The 17,910-nt window shown below is 38.6% G+C and overlaps 1 protein-coding gene across 2 annotated transcripts in view; it reads right to left on the reverse strand.

Moving 5' to 3' along the window:
* Positions 1 to 947: 947 nt before the first annotated feature.
* Positions 948 to 17,910, reverse strand: part of LOC105931901 (C-Jun-amino-terminal kinase-interacting protein 1) — a 71,097-nt gene continuing 54,134 nt past the window's right edge. For both annotated transcript variants that reach the window (XM_012870787.3, XM_036135974.1), the window contains exons 7-12: positions 16,163 to 16,335; positions 14,216 to 14,319; positions 13,894 to 14,010; positions 13,390 to 13,460; positions 13,159 to 13,257; positions 948 to 4,495 (exon numbers count right to left, since the gene is read on the reverse strand). In XM_012870787.3, the coding sequence (XP_012726241.3) occupies positions 4,423 to 4,495; positions 13,159 to 13,257; positions 13,390 to 13,460; positions 13,894 to 14,010; positions 14,216 to 14,319; positions 16,163 to 16,335 (637 nt within the window). In that variant the 3' untranslated portion in view covers positions 948 to 4,422. The remainder of the gene's footprint in view (positions 4,496 to 13,158; positions 13,258 to 13,389; positions 13,461 to 13,893; positions 14,011 to 14,215; positions 14,320 to 16,162; positions 16,336 to 17,910) is intronic.

Here is a 17,910-nt window from a genome sequence, read left to right on the forward strand (position 1 = left end):
ATTACCAGAGGCCAAGTTAATGCCATCCAGATTAAGTAGTTTATTTTTTGAGGACTCTGGTCCTTAATCATAATCTTAAAAAATACCCATGAGGCCAATCAGTTTACTCTTGTATATTTCCCAATCCACTATGTGGTAATGCCACCCCCTCCCTCAGAATTTTGCGAAACTGTGTTGTAAGAAAAGAGAGGATGAAAAATGTGAAAGGGACCAAGGTAAGGATGTGAAGAAATTGTTGCTTTAAAATTTGCATGAGTGGGGTGGCTTTTCTATCTTTATTGCCCACATTTTGGGGTATACATAGGCTACATGATATATATGTATCCTGATTTGTGAGGGACTGTGCTGCATTTTTCACTCTGCCGGTGTCCCACAACTGAAAGAATGTCCCGCATTCGACTGGGTAAGATTCTGAAAAGTCAAACAAGTATTCAACATGAACTTTTCTGAAATAAAAAAGGCAGAGCAGCAGTCCTCATCAGTGAAAGTTGTGCCTGCTGCCAATCAAAATATGCGGTGCGCGTCTCACCGGCATGAGCAGCTGCACACCAGGATGCTCGTAAAATCAAACAAATAGGACTTTGATGCATACAGAATATTAAGGAAATCACGTCAAAGTAAAGAAAGTGCTGCTACAAAGATTGGGGAACAGTTTCTAACTGGGTGAGTTATGTGGGTTCACACATGGACATGGTCGCACCAGACCAAGGGGGGCATTCGTCCATCTCACCTAGAGTGACACAAATGCATAAAACGGCTCTCCACCTCCCCTACAGTAAGCTCTGTCAGGGAGGCTGAGAGGTGTGATAGTTGATAATAATAGTGGGAACATGCTTTCTTGAACCATTTCATAAAAGTTAGGACCACCAACCTAGCCTCTACTCTACGGGTGATACACCTGTCCTCCATAGACCGCATGGCAGTATAATAATGACAGGACAACACAATCTGCTTTGATAGTTTTAAATCAAGAATAATTCACAGCTGAACAGATCAAAGACAAAAAAAGAAATTTCACATACAACACATTAGACAGTACAATATATTCTTCATAATTACAAATATTACATTACTATTTATATATGGCATTTTTGTACATCCTTGTCATCGTTTCCACTGCAGTAAACCTCGTTTTACCATGACTGGCTCCTGAAAAAAAGTTTGGGCAAAAGAAAGTCTTGAGCTCTCGATGTCGACACTATAATAATAATAAAAAAAGCTGAAATTTACTCTGAAAGTGACAAAACTTGGGGAATCTAACCAGTAAGCTGGACAGAGTTTCAGTAATCTTCAATTGTTTAGATTTCCTTAATATAATTTTTTTCTTTTGTAAAATACAAAGTACATCAACTAATATGTAAATTCTAAATTAGACAAGATGTAGAGAGAATAAAAGTTCATTTCACAATGTCACTTTGCTGTTAGAACTGTATGCTAAAAGCAGGATTTACTAAATAAAAATGGCTTTGTTTGGTTTTCTGCAATGGTCAGCAAGGCCCTTCACTATGTGTATTTTTAGTTTGGACCTACCAAAGAAACTACTATAGCCTTTATTTGGAAGCAAGCTGATGATGTTGTTGAGAGAGCGGGGGAAGACATGCGGCAAATGTCCACAGGCCTGGATTCGAACCTGGGGACGGCCATGTCGAGGTCTGAACATGGGTTGTACGCTCTACCCCTGTGCTTCCACCATGTATTGTGAAAGAGAAACATTAAAAGGTGTGGTGCAAAAACCAGAAATTTTGGGATCAGTTAAAGACGATTCAATACATGCAAACTAATTAAAAGCTGAATAAGCCACAATTATATGCTCATCCGGGGCTCTTATGTTTTCTTCACCTTTATTTTACAATAAACCTTTTTAGGTGCAACACCGTGCCAGGTCGAGATTTTGGGATCTGCCTGCACTGACATTTCCAGTCAAACTTACCAAAAATGTTTGCCCTCAGGATGACTGGAAAGTTTTACCTGTCCTAGTAGAAAATTGAAAAAAAAAAAATCTTTTTTTTTTTGCCTGCCTCATGCCTGTGGTTGCTTCTATTTCTAGGAAAAGTGGAATCCTGAGGATTAGCCATGGCTGTGGTTCCTTTCTTTCTGTGGTTCTTGGAGTTAAGTTTATTTGAATTCTTAAGGACTAACACATTTCCTTTCATCTAATTGTACAACTGAAAAGCATGTGCAGTCTTATTCATTTTCTTATATCACCATCTTAGCAATTTATTGTTTATAGCTAAAGTTCCTTCAAACATACACATATTGTCCCTCTACCATTTGAACAGATCTCTTTTGCCGAGTTACAAAAATACTAAATGCTTTTTGAATTGCTTTATATACTCCAGAATCTGCTTTGTAAAAATATACAATGCAGATATTAATATGTAAACCAATCAAATTAGACAAGATGCAGAAAGAATAAATTTTTCATTTGGCAAAATCACGCTGCTCTTGCTATGCTGAAAAATTAGCTAAATAAAGTGAAATAAATGAACTCTGGCTGTGTATTCTGTCGATGAATAGCTCCAAACAGACTCATCATGTCAAATGAGAAGGGAAAAAGGAATATTTTGATCAAATCAAATTGAGTCTTCACTGCCAAGATGTAGCAAACAAATATTAAAATGAAATGTATTATTTTATTGCATTTTACATCAGAAGATTGGAATAGTTCTACATTTAATCTTTTTCATACAGGGACCATGTTTTTGGATGTCATTCAGAAATAGGTGTGTTATGGTAATTCCACATCCTTCTGTGGAACCTTGGCTAAAAGACAAGCAAATTAAATAAAGAAATAAAAATAAAAACATTTCACATATCTTTATACCAATAGCTTTTGTGAACATCACAATCTATTCAGTCCAAAAGTATTTAACGTTGGTTTTGTTTCCTGTATTGTGATCTATGGCGTCTGCAGTTTAAATATGCTGTAAGATTGCCTCTGGGCGATTTCTGTTTGTGTCTTAAGTGAAACGTTCCTAACTACTGTTGGCACTAAAGGGAGCCAATAGGTGGAAACCGTCTATTTTGTGAATTCTATCAATGATTACGCTTGAATTCAACAGCCATGATATTGTACGGCAAATGTAATGCAACGGTATAAAGAGCCAGTTACAGCAAAACATTTCTACATCTTAATTTGCAGTCAAACCTGTAAACTAAACACACTCTGTGGGGCAACATGTTTACTGAGAAAGTTTCCAATGAACTGATGCAAAACAGGCACTACTAGTGAAGATGACAATCACATCTTAGACGTCATCTATTCTTTTGCAACCACCAGAGACAACAGGTTTAGTCACATTGAAATTAGCTGCGTGTTTGGCATCCGGCAAGATCAGAAAGAAAACCCAAAAAAACATTGACTTTACAGGAAACCAGATGTGGTCTTGTCCGCTTTGTTCTGCAGTTCCAGCCAAAGCACTTTCTTTAATGCAGACAGTCAATGCACAGTGCACTTGATTTTGTTTATGTTAAATCTTTTTTTTAGTACAACTCATCTACTGAAGATGGTGATTACTCTGCTGACTACACAGTGTGACAACAGAACCTGGAAGATATTTTTCTTTGTTATGGACATAGAGATCAGTGTATATATTTCGTCTTCTCTGCACCCATAAAAATTGCAAAACAGACATGGAACCTGAACCCTGTACACCTTTGCATATTAGCCCATTTAATCAAGTTGCCATTAATCTGAATGATTCAAGAATAACAAATAGGCATTTATTTAATTGATCATCTCATTCTAAAACACATTTTCAGACGTTTTCCTGCAGGTTAACTTACACTGGTGAGAGGTCTGGTACAGGCTTATCTGGTGTGTGTGATGCTGTGTGAACCGATAACAATCCAATCAAGATAGATTCAGATAAAATCATTTAGCTGGCTTTAAAAGCTATGTCACAAGGTGGCATGTGTATATAAGCCTATGCAAGGTTTTCTAAAAAAAAACACATTGAACCACACTAGTGTTTATTTGAGCTAATGCACAGATTGAATAGTGTACCGATCTTTTACTTTTGTACCTGGCTGTTTAAAGACAAAGAAACTTGACCAAGCTACTTTCTGAAATTAAACACTGGTTTTCTCAATTTGATGCGCACTGATATGCGGAGCAGCCTAGTCCTCTTGTGATGGAGCTGCTGAGATGATGCTACAGGCTGATAATCGCTTTTGAGGCAGCAGAAATACGTTGCTTGTGCTTTGCATTTAGTCTCTACCTTTCGACTCACACCATTTGCATAATTTATCTTCTCCTTTGGCTCATTCCATCTGCTGCTCCTGCACTAATTCAAATAGGCATCAGGTCTTCTCTTGTTTGTTAGAGCAGCTGATCTTATGGTTCCCTTTTAAGTATTTGTTCTTCATGCAACTTTATGTTATGATACAGTGTACTGTACAAGGCTGGGGTCAAAGGCGGGGTTATTCCAGGTAAATGTCCTCTGTTGGGCACGAGAACTCCACAAACTCTTTGTAGTACAACTGGAACGCTTTTCTGTAAAAGGGAAAAGAGAATTAATCATTGTCTTACTTTGTTTATAAATGTACACCCAAATTCCTGAATCAGGATGTGCAACTTGAGTTGTTACCAATTATAAATCTTTAAGTATAAGATTACCTGGGTGAACTGACTTCACCTAGGTTAGATCGCAAGTGACGGAAAAAGTATGTACTGTATTTATACTACGTCAAACTTTTTTTTGCATCTTCGCTGACATTTGAAATAAGACACCAACATGCCTGTGATGAGGAAAGTCCATCAAAAGATACCATCACAGCTCAAAACATTAAAAAAATATTACACACAACACAGTGCCTTGCAAAAGAATTCATAACCTTTAAACTTTTTCATATTTTGTCATGTTATGAGCACAAATTGTAATTTTTCTTTCAACATTTAGGTGCTACAAACTGATAGACAGACCGGGACTCGTTTGCAGAAGAGGTATTGCGTCTCAACATGACATTCCTGGTTGAATAAAATAAAAAAGATATATTAACATAGTTCTGAAGTTGAAAGGTATGAGTCAATCAAAAGAAATATCAAAGAATGTGATGTCCACACAAATTCAACCCACCCTGAGTAAATTATTTCTCAAAGCAAAACCCATGTTCACCGGTTCATCAATAGGAATGCGCATAAAGAGTGACAGGTGTTCCGGTTGTGGAGGCCGGTGCGGGAATCAGATCAGAAACCACCCTTAGCAGCTGAACTGGTCTTTCCACAGAGCAACTGTGGCAACTCCTGCATGCATGAACCAATGCATGAACCCGTGCATGCATTGGTTCAGGACGTCCAACATTTCACTGATCACAACAACTCTGTGGCTAAAAATACAAAGTTCACATGAGAAAATGAGAAAAATAAATGTCAGGCTGGCTTTCCTGGACTCTGTTGGTTCGGATGGGGGAAAGTTAGAAAGTGACGTGTACCATAAACCCACCCACACAGACCAGTACTTGCGGTTTGACTCCCATCACACACTGGAGCACAAGTTGGGACTCATCAGGACTCTGAATCAGAAAGCAGACAATTTCTCCTCAAACTCAGGAGTAAGGGAGAAGGAAACACGACGCACAAGACAGGGCCCAGAGCAATCTGGTTATCCCAACTGGGCTTTTCTCAAAGCAGAAATGAAACCCAAAACAGGACTCTAGCAAGCAATTGGGTGAAAAGGAAAACCCTAAACCCAGACCCAGCCAAGTAGTCATCCCCGATGTTGTGGGAGTTTCGGAGAGTTTCAAAGAAACCGAGACATGGCTTTTAAACCCCAAAACACATTAGGGCAAAGACTGGTTCACCCCAAAGATCTGCTCCCCCAGTGCAAACAGAAAAATGTTCTGTATGCTGTTAAGTGCTTAGGAGGGTTGTGACCAGTTAGACAATGGGGGAACAAAGCAGCTACTGGCCAAAAGGACGGTCCAGCACAGAGAGCAACATATTCAGGCCAAGATTTGGCAGGCTACACTCATAAAGATGTTCTCATCCTGGATAGGGAAGTTGGTTTGAGGGAGGAGTTATGGAAGCCATTTGTGTGATGAGAAACCCCCCACCTTTAAACACGGGTGGTGGCCTCCGGGTCCATTTGTGTTTCTCTTACAATATTGTTATTGCGATTAATTTTTTTCTGGGGACCTCACATAAAAAATAAGTTGTGATTTGAGCGGCTGTGGAATAGAGGCAGTGCAGCCAACAGCCGCTTATGAGCGTCCTTGGGCTCTCTTTTTCCTAAAGTTGCTGGTAGATTTCAAGAGGTTTTTGGGCTCGCTTTTTAATGTGCAGTCGCTTATTTGGGCTTGTTTTTTTTCTCTCTAACAGAACTCCTTCTCATATCTATTGCACTGTGCAACAAGAGCAAGACATTGCGCTGTTGTTGCATTTTAAAGACAGCGAGAGCCGGCGTAGACATATCCCAAACCCTCCTCCCCACCCGATGCTAAATTCATGTATTTATACAGTATAGAAATGGGCTCTGTATTACTGTGTGGCGGATTGCTTGCTGGACTTGCTTTTCAATAGGGTTTTGCTGGCCCTGTACCCAGGGTTTACTAAACACTTCAATGCAGCCTCCATTCTTTCCCAAATGCAAATAAAAATAAAAATTACTGACATGGCACAATCACATGGGATTAAAAACACAGACAGTCTCCGTAATTATTACAATTCACATGTTGTCCACAGGTAAAACTATTCCCGAATAGGGGTAATGACTCTGCCACCGGGGAACAATACGCATCCACTGCAGGTAAATAAGCCAATGTAATCAGTATTTTAGCTCTAAAATAAGCTAATCAGATATACTGTACTTGAAATAAGATAATGGAGATGAGTTGTTTCTATTTTAAGAACTATTTTAAGTCTGATGGTTCTTTTTTGGATGTGAGAAACCGGTTCTGATTGTCACTGTTAAACTTGTTGATCCACTATGCAAAGATACTGCTCATAAGGCTGTGTTTACCTTTAAGTCCTTAGACTGAAAAAGTATTTTGGAAAACAGAATATTTTAACAAAAAACCCATCCAGAAGACCTATGCATTATTTTATTGATCTTTCTACCTGGTTTATTGAGATGCAGCAGGGCATTTGTCAAAGCACCTTTCACTGCAATTAAAGGAGTACATTCATTGTATGTCAATGAATGTAATTGAAGATGAAATAAGGTCCATAAATTGAAAGAATGAATCAGAAGTAGTACCTTTATTATTAGAGAAAGTAGAAAACTGTTCCAAATATGGCCTATACAACCAATATGGCCTCAGGTGCAGTGTTATTCCGGGTTGGTGATTTTGCCTCCTGACTCTTCCCTACTGGACATCAGTCTGAGATCTGCTCATCTCGTATCACTGAAGATACCCTTCTATTTAAAACCAGCTCACCTGTCAGTGAGTGCGGCTGCTATTTAAACTGACCAGTTCTCCTTTTTGTTTGTATAATTCAAATTAGTCCCATTGGTAGAAATCTCTGGTGTTGTTTATTTTGATTAGCAACTGAAAGCCTTGATTGTTGTCTCCTTTGGTATTTCAAACTTTTGTTGATTTGTTGTATAGTTTGTGTAAAGTCCTTAAGTACATCTTAAGTTGTATTCATTACATGCTTTTCTGTTTCCTTCTGAGTGTACATTTTATTTATTAGAGGTCAAGTTTGTAAACCACATCTGGTGGTATTGTACTATATCTAGTACCCCACCTTTGTTCTCCTTTTGTTGAATTTTGAACAGACATGGCAATAAATCACTTCTAATCTTAAAAAAAAAACAACAATAAAACTCCCTTCAACTTCTGGTCTAATGTTACTTCCCCTTTCCCCTGGCTGAGCTGGCCTATAACATTTAATGGGTGGTCGTCCCAGATTGTAGTGCAATCCTGAGAATAAAAGTGGTAATTTTTTTGTTGGTTTAGGTGAGTGATAGACTTTGGTGTGTCTATGACACCAAAGGAGATTGATACTTTTCAGCTTTTTAGCAATTGGCGCCAACTCTGCAGTGGCCATCCGAGGCCTGGTCACTTTTTATACAAAGTAAACTCTGTGATAAAGCTTAAGAGGCTGTTGCAGCTCTCCCTCTCAATGACACCCTAAATCATACTAAATTATAAGGTTAAAGCTGCCATTTTGAACGTTTATGAGCTTGTCCCAGAGGCCTATTGACAAAAAGAGAAGAGGGGACCCTTTATGATAATGACCTCACCAATTTAAGGGAGTTAATAGTTTTTGAATATTAAGTCCCTTAAGTATGTAATGCACCAAAATACATCACAGACTTGTTGTCAATGTATCAACCATCCAGACCTCTCAGACCTTCTGGCTCAAGTCTACTCTACACACCCAGAACAAGAACCAAACACAGGGAAGCAGCATTTTGTTATTATACTCCAGTTATCTGGAACAAACTCTCAGAAGACTGTAAAACTGCTGAAACCTGTGCTTTCTGTTTGTGGTAAGGCAAATTGTTTCAGTTCCTGTTGTCACAGTGTGAATTGTGGTCTGGTGCTCAAGACTCTCTTGCTTTTATCTTTAATATATTTGCTGTAACATCTGTTTCCTTTTCTTGCTTTCTTTTTTCTTTTTTTATAGAATCTGTTTCCAACACATAAGCACTTTTAAAACATTATCTATAAGCCTAAATACAGTAAGATAATTATTCACGCTTCCTATTTCTACTGCAGACATTGCGGGTAGTAAAAACCCGCTCTGGCGCATTGTTTTGACATAAAATAATTTTAGATGCATTTGTAGGTCAGCTGCTAGACAAAAATCTGAAAATCTGAGACACAGACTTTAAACTTTGTACACCAAAAAAATCCAATGTATGCTGCAGATGGGACTGAGTTTATTTCTGTTCCGCTGTCTGTCTTTGGATGAGGCGTGTTTGAAGATATTAAGGAAATAATCTCTGATTTGAGGACCAGCAGCGAATTGTGCTCTAATCTTGCCTCTCACTTCCAGAAGCATCTATTGTCCGGTAATCCTTCAGATTAAGCCTCCATCTCCCACCGGACCTGCTGGATTCTTGGGAGTCCTGAGTTTGCCAAATGATCTGAGATACATTTAGATTGATAATTTCAACTTTATTATGTAATCCTGCAGTGGGTCAACAACCTATTTCTTTTACATAGTTATGTATTTAAAAAAGATCACGCATGCAATTAAGGGCTGCTTTGCTTTTAGGAATTAAGTAAAATCAGATAACTCAGATGCTTTTCCAATAATAAAACTTCATCTTTATTATATGAAGAGAGGTTTTGTTATTCTTGTAGAGCGTGAAACCCAGTTTAAATCTTCAAATGAACCGAAGACTATTATGTGCTTTTTTTTCTTTCTTTTTTTTCATTTGTCATACATTTTGAGTGTTACCATGTATATGTATGTCTGTACTTGTCCTGTTAGATCTCAGTGCTGCATTTGATACAGTTGATCACAATATTCTCCTACAAAGACTTGAGCATACTGTAGGGATTAAGGGGAAAGCATTAGGCTGGTTTAAATCTGATCTGTCTGACATATTCCAGTTTGTTCATGTTAATAATGAATCTTCTTCAAACTCTAGGGTCACCTGTGGAGTACTACAGGGTTCAGTCCTTGGACCAATTGTCTTTATATGCTTATATTGGCACAAATTATCAGACAGCAAGGGATTAATTTCCACTCTTATTCTGATGATACTCAGCCATATTTATCCATAAATCCTGATGAATCCAATCAATTACTTCGACTGCAGTCATGTCTTGATGACGTCAAAAGCTGGATGACTTTAAATTTCCTGCATCTAAATTCTGACAAGACAGAAGTTGTAATCTTTGGGCCAGAGTCCTCAAAAAATAAACTTCTTAACCAATCACTTAATCTGGATGGCATTAACTTGGCCTCTGGTAATAAAATAAAAAATCTTGGTGTTATTTTTGACCAAGAGATGTAGTTTAAATCCCATATTAAACAGGTTTCCAGAGTTTCCTTTTTTCACCTCTGGAATATCGCCAAAATTAGAAACATTCTGTCCAGGGGTGATGCTGAAAAACTAGTCCATGCATTTGTTACTTCAAGGCTAGACTATTGTAATTCTTTACTATCAGGAAGTCCACAAAATGCAGTTCAAAGTCTTCAGCTGATCCAAAATGCTGCAGCAAGAGTTCTGATGAAAATCAACAAGAGGGTCATATTTCTCCAATTTTAGCTTCCCTTCATTGGCTTCCTGTTAAATCAAGAATATAATTTAAAATTCTTCTTCTAACGTATAAAGCCCTTAATAATCAAACTCCATCATATATCAGAGCTCTGATTACCCCATATGTTCCTAACAGAGCACTTCGCTCTCAGACTGCAGGTCTGCTGGTGGTTCCTAGAGTCTCTAAAAGTAGAATGGGAGGCAGATCCTTTAGCTATCAGGCTCCTCTCCTGTGGAACCAACTCCCAGTTTTGGTCCATGATGCAGACACCCTGTCTACTTTTAAGACTAATCTTAAAACTTTCCTTTTTGACAAAGCTTATAGTTAGAGTGGCTCATGTTACCCCGAGCTACCTCTATAGTTATGCTGCTATAGGCTTAGGCTGCTGGAGGACATCAATGTCTATTTTTCTCACTCTACTGAGTTCTACTATTCTCCAGTTTTGCATTGCTTGTCGTCATTTCAGCTTTTAACTTTTTGCTCTCTCTCTCTCTTTTTTTCTTCATAGTAGGTACACCTGGTCTGATGTTCTGTTAACTGTGGCATCATCCAGGGACGACAGATCACCTGCTACTACCATCTAATGTAGAACAGATTACTGGATCAATGTGTGCTTCTGTGCTTGTTTGTCTCTCTTGTTGTCTCTGCTCTGTCTTCTGTAACCCCCAGTCAGTCGAGGCAGATGACCGTTCATACTGATCATGGTTGTGATGGAGGTTTTCCTTCCCGTTAATGGGGAGTTTTTCTCTTCGCTGTCGCTTCATACTTGCTCAGTATGAGGGATTGCTGCAAAGCCATGGTCAATGCAGACGACTCTCCCTGTGGCTCTACGCTTCTCCAGGAGTGAATGCTGCTTGTCGGGACTTTAATGCAATCAACTGGTTCCCTTATATAGGACATTTTTGACCAATCTGAATAATCTGACCCAATCTGTATAATCTGATTGAATTTGACTTTGTGAAGTGCCTTAAGATGACATGTTTCATGAATTGGCGCTATATAAATAAAATTTAATTGAATTGAATTGAATTGAAACCCAGAGTTCCCTTAAATCAAGGTTAAAAAATTACAGATTACAAAATCTGGAATTGAGCATCAACACCTGCAGTGTGAACGTTGACCTAAATCTTGACCTGTTGCTACTATTCCACTGGGATGTGCTTTCCTCTGTAATCTTTGTTCTGTTCATGTCCAGCACTTTGAATTGTCCTGTTACTGAAATATAAGAGTATAATTGTTTGCCTGATTAAACCTTACCACACTTATGAAAAAAAAGTCCCTGTCTGCAGCTGCCGATTATCTGCTTACAGACAACCCTGATTTTCAGTCTGTTCAAGCTAAAACCCCTTCTGTTAATTTATGTGACAAAGCCAACCCATTCCAGGAATAACATGCCTTGATTCATGGCAGCACAAAACACTCTCTATCCTCTTTTTTCTCAGGGTTTGGCTTTGAAACCTAAAACCCCTTACAGCCTCGGGCAAAGGGTGTGGTGGCTGTTAATTGCAAACAAAAAGAGAGAGAAATTTCAGGTCTCTTACACTCCCTTTTCCTTGCTTTTGTGCTAGAAGGCTAGATTTCAACAACAAGAACGCCAGCTAGTTCAGTATCTGCATTTAGCTAGACACCAAGGGTTTTCTGTCAGGTATTAAAGCTGACACCTGGCCGTTTTCCAAACAGTTGTTGTGGGCATTCAAATGGTACATTTACTTTATTTGTAAACCAAACTGTCGTGTTTTCCCTATAGCTGTCTGGCCAGTATTCCATACCAAAGGCGTCACTATACTGCTAGGTAATGAAATGGCAGGAGGTAAAGGGATTCTTGCATTGGGGGTGCTAAATTAACCAAAGTGTTTGGAACCTAAGGAAGAAAATCCTGCCATGCTCATTTTTATTCAAATCTGACTGATTACTTTTGCCCCTATAAATCTGGGCTTGACCAAAACGTATCAGCTCATTCTAAAACATTCTTACTGGCCAAGAGTGAAAAATGGAATGTCGCTCAATTTTGTCGCAGTTCGCGGTTTGCTTGTTCCTGGCTGAGCTGGGTTCGCAACAGCCATTCTAACTCATGTATGCTGTTATATAAACCAGGGATATCAAATTCAGGTTCTGCACTGCTGGTACCCAGCAGGTTCCAGACAAGTTTCCATTCAAACACATCCAATTTATATGGAGGTATTACCCCACTCAGCATGCTATCAAGTTCTTCAGAGGTTTGGTTAAAAAACAGAAAAAACTTGCATTGGAATCAGGTGTGTTGATTCAAGGAAACAAGCTGGGCACCGGTCCCTGTGACCCACTTTGGAGACCACTGATCCAAACCAATCCATTGTAGCTCTGGCTGTATGTTTAGGGTTGCTGTTTTGCTGGAAGGGGAAACCCTGTGCCAGCTTTTCCACCAGAAGATACGCTTTCCCACAATTTGATATTGACAAAACAATGAGTACGGATGGCTCACTGTGGGGTGCGTGCAGTTATCGTTACTCTACTCTGTGTTTTGCGTGTGAGATGAAAAATTCAATTTTTGTCTCATCTGTCCAGGGCACCTTGTTTCCTCAGTAGACTGTTTTGCATGTAAACCGTTTCCCCCATGTGAGTTCTGACAATCTTAAAACCAGATTTTTAACAATGGATTTCTGTCCTTTTTCAGATGATGGCTTGAAAAGTGATCTGTCAGATCTTCAAAGCATGGAATATTATTAATATCACTACGTTAATAAGTTATTAACGGAATAATTTTTATTTGGAAAACAAACATAAATAAATGGATAACCATGTTTCATATGAATTCCATTTCAGAATTTTATACTACATTTAGCTGATCTATCACAAAAAAGTAAAAAATAAATAAATATGGTTACGGTTCTAATAAGAAAATGCTTTATGTATTCAAGGGGTGTGAATACTTTAGCAGGCACTGCACATGAGTGTTTATTATATGACAAATGTAAAAATTGTTGCAAACTCAAATTTGTTCTATCATGACAAACTTACCCAACTGACTCAGCAAGAGGTTTGGTAGAGTTTTCAGACACAAATACGTGGCAAGCAAATCTCTGATCTGCTGGATGCTTAGTAATAAAACCAAAATACCTGTAGAAAGAAAAATAGGGCATCATGTATATATATTTAATATTCTGCAGGTTCTAAATTTGCTTCATGCACTGACACCTAGTGGCGACTTTAAGGATCTACATATAGACAGCAGAAAGTGGAAAAGCTTACTTGCTGTTCTTAGGATGGTAGCCACAAAAAGAGACATTCTTTAGTTGGAAGAAATGACTGCATTCGTTACTCTGTTAGCAAGACATAAACAGAAGAGGGAGAATAAAGTTTTTGATTACAAATCAAGAAGTATCTGTAGTTTTTGTTCAGACAAAAAAAAAGTATAACATTACATTAGATCTGCCATTTTTTAACTGCACTTAGAACGGATTGAAACTCTGGACCTCTGGTTGGACCATAGAAACAAGCATTGACTAAAACATGCTGGCATGCACTTTAAACTATGATATTTAGGAAATACCTAATGCTATGCAATATACAATTATATAACATGATGAAGTTCAGTTCTGGGTCTCCTTATGACTTATTGTAGACTGCTACAGGTTTTTGGTGTTCTCAAAGGACCTTACAAGAAGCTACAATTTTTTGTGGAAAAATAGCCAAGGTTAGATTGCATGCTTATAATTTTACAATAGTTAGACAAAGGACCAGGAAGAGTCTTACTCTGTCGCAAGCATAATAGTCCTCTTGAACTGCCAGTTTGATCCCTTTGACACTGATCTCCAGGATGCAGAAGGAAGGCGGGTTGAACTTAACTGTCATCCGTCTATTGTTAGCAATCTGAGGGGCATATGTAGGTATAATGAATTAAATCAAACAAATACAAATTTTGGATGTTTCATAAGATACAGTAACAAAGTTTCTGCAAACAGTGGTTTTACACACACACACACACACACACACACACACACACACACACACACACACACACACACACACACACACACACACATACAAACAACCATACAAACAAGGGCCTTCCTACCTTCTGCATAGCCGCACACAGAACATCATTTCCTTTGTGATGGGGCACTTGGACTGACCCAAGGAACTTCAAATGGTACCTGTCCATCCACTCACTGCTTTTAACTGCAAAGAGACATTTTTTTTCAAAACTCTAAGACCATTTGGCTAGTTCCTTATCTACAGTAAGCTCTAGCTACAGAGGTAAAGAACAACACAGAAGCAGATATCAGATTTTACAGCTTTGTAACCATTTCTGATTACGCTGCATTTATACATTGCATGGACAGTTGTATGGTGAGAGTGCTCAGCCATGCATACTAAGTCCTCTGCTTGTTGCACTGCACTGGAATTACGCTCTGCAGGAGGCAGCCCATGTTAAGGACCCTAATGCATAATTTGGGTCTTGTGGACATATAGCTGGGTCTTTTCTCCATTACATATTTTTTAACATCTCTTACACATGGGGTTGTTTTTAGAAATGTATTCATTGACATGAACCCCCACAAATACGCCACTGAGTGTTGTTTTAAACATTCCAAACGCATAGGGGGCAGTGCACTGCAAAGCATAACCTGTGTCAAAAACAACCAGACAGTGTCTGAACCTATGTAAAAATCATCACTTCTCTGATAGCATTCATTCTTCCTCCACTGCATGGCCAAGTCGATAAAAGTGGTTCTGCACGTGAAGTCAGCGGCACATTATTTGTCGCAGGCAGACGCACGGGACCCTGAAGCTCTGTTTTGCCATGTACACACGCAGACACATAAGGAGGATTTTCTAACATCTCCACCTTGGTCGCAGTTTTAAGAAATAATTGTTTTTTGTGACGTAAAACTGAGTTTTTGTGTAGATGAAAGGCCAGAAACGAATAAAAATGTATTTGCCAAGGGAGCATTCTGGGGCTAAGTGGCTTGCTCAGAGAGCCACCCTGGCAGTCTGTGGGATTTAAACTCAGAACCTTCCCGTCTCCAGGAGATAGACGCCCCTCTCCAGCCACTGGGCCACCACTTGCACAAAGAGGTGTCTGATAGCATAGGGTGAGCTCCCTGACAGCAGTAAGGTGTCTCTCTCACAAGTTCCAGTCATGAGAAAACTTAAAATACTGTAAGAGTTGAACAATGACTTCAGCCTATCTTTGTATAGCTTTGATAACTCTGCTCTCCTTGGTACAAGTAAGCAGGGTTATTTGTATTCATTCTGTATTTCAGTCTTTCTGATTGTAATTGCATAAGAAAATCACTGGTATTTTTTTACATGGGGAGAGTCTAATGTTTTCCTTACTGAATTTGAAAGAATTGCTTATTTGTGGACCAATTCCTTTTTCATGTACGTTTTACACAAACAATGTTTATTCAAAAATACAAGATAAGCATTTATTTAAGATTTAATGCACTACTTCAAAATTGACAGAGTAAAACAGTAACTTTGTAGACAATTCCAGAAAACCAGGCATTATTTGCTGCTCTTTCAAAATTAGTGCTGTTTCAGCAGCGTTGAAATGACAGCACAGCATACAAAGGTAAGAACAAAGTTAGGGTGAATAAATACCATAAAATGATATCAAAGAAGCTGCCTGAATATTGCTAACAAGTTAACCTTAACTTACTCATCCTTAGGATGAGATCAGATGACGAGTCATTAATAGAAATTTATTAATGTAATCCCAAAAAGACAAATACTGTACAGTGTTTGTAGCCAGTGTTTTGGGGAATGAATGAATGTTAGAGTGATTTGGAAAATAAATGGCACTAGCTTTAATGCAGTTTTGTCAGTTTGATGATGTGATAGAAAGTTATCATTATAAACCTTTGTTTATCTTTATAACTAAAAGAGAGTGGGCATTTAAATTGAAATGATGCTCGACTCCCACTGTAGCATGTTCCGTGCAAAGTGTCATTAACAAATCGTCTTTCCTATGATGTTAAAATATTCCAAAATCTGCACATAGCGGGTGTACCAGTACCTGTATAGCTCTCTGTGTCCTTGTTCACTTCGATGGCATAGTAAGCAGGGAAGATCCCATGAGCACCAGTTCGCATGTTATAGCCCTCATACCAGTAATCCTCTCCCTGGACCTCTACCAGCAACGGGTCATCCACCTCCAACTCCAGCTCATCATCGTGTCGAGGCACAAACCTGTTCAGACAGATGTTTGAAGCTTTTGAAAAAAAGACAATGGTTTTCTTTGACTTTTTCCTCTGTAGTATGTAGACATTCCAGATTAAATTTAAAACTCACAATTGTGACTGAAGAACATTTTATTAGTGTAGGAATTTGGGGGAGGGGGGATGCTCAGCCTGTAGGCTGCCTTGTGGTGGCTGAGAGATATACGTGAGCTCACAAGAGTGAGTACATCCCTCATATTTTGGTAAATATTTCATAACATCTTTTCATGAGACAAATGTATGACACATGCATTGTACAGTAGTCAGTGCACATCTTGTATAACAATGTAAATCTGCTGTCCACTAAAAGTAACACAACACACAGCCAGTAATGTCTAAACCGTCGGCAACGAAAGTGAGTGAAAATGTCCAAAGTTTGCCTAAAGTTTCCATATTTTGTGTGGCCACCACTATTTGCCAACACTGCATTAGCTCTCTTGTGCATATAACTCACTCCAGCTTCACAGGTTGCCCCTGGAATCTTCTTCTACTCTTACTCATGCGGCTCCAGACATGACACTCTTATTGACTGTAGGCAAGACAAACGGGTCTTTGTACTATTTACACAGTTAACGCCACACATGCCTGACACTATCTCAAGCGAATAAGTTTATCTTGCTCTCTTTAACCAAGACAAGTGTTGCATGGCCTTTGGCTGATTGTGCAACATTTCTGATAGCAAGAGTCTGGAAGCAGAAAAAAAAAGTACTGAAAAACTGTAATAACCTAATTTCAACAAACTTGTGAAATTAAAATCTAGCCATTGTATCTAAAGTTTAATTTTTCAGTTATGTTGACTTATTAATCTATCTGTTCTCTTCATTAATTCTCATACAACACGTGTCGAAGAAGGTGGTGGAGTTACTGTAGCTGCTCGTATTACACTCTAACACTGTACTTTGATAAGAAATGTAATTTTATGCCTGAAATGTGAGTCGTTTCACTAACTCAATGTTTTTCCTTCACAAAAAAAAAATATCAGCTTTTAAAAAATATGATCCATTTCATGATAAATCACATAATAGATAGAATAGAAGATAGAATATTTGCAATTTAAAGGAAAACCTATTTTTGATAATGTCAAATAATATCCCTAATTAACGTAATGGCCACCAGGCACATCTGCTTCTAACGCTTATTGACTGCAGACTGGGAACCTTTTACCAAACTGCTGATATCCCATCTATTGTGAGCTGTGGAAGGACAATGGCCCCTGCATCACATGGTCGCCTGTTAGATAGAGATGCTCTTGTTCTCATGACTGTGTTGCTATTCGTTCGGTCCCTGCATCCCACTGCCTGGAACAGCCTGAGGTTTTCAGCAGCAGCTGGACCTATTTAGTGCTAACTGGAATGACTCTTAATATGGAAGCTAAATATTTTCTTTCTTTCTATTATATGCAGAAAAATGCACAACATGCATGTCATACTGAGATCAAAAAAATACTGACCAAAATCTTATTCAATGATGACTTATAAATACAATACAGCCAGTAGCAGACAGGCTGCAATAGTGTGGTAGCACTATTAAAGGCACCCCACATCAA

The sequence above is a fragment of the Fundulus heteroclitus genome, chromosome 4 (assembly GCF_011125445.2).
Source record: "Fundulus heteroclitus isolate FHET01 chromosome 4, MU-UCD_Fhet_4.1, whole genome shotgun sequence".
NCBI classification, from domain to species: domain Eukaryota; kingdom Metazoa; phylum Chordata; class Actinopteri; order Cyprinodontiformes; family Fundulidae; genus Fundulus; species Fundulus heteroclitus.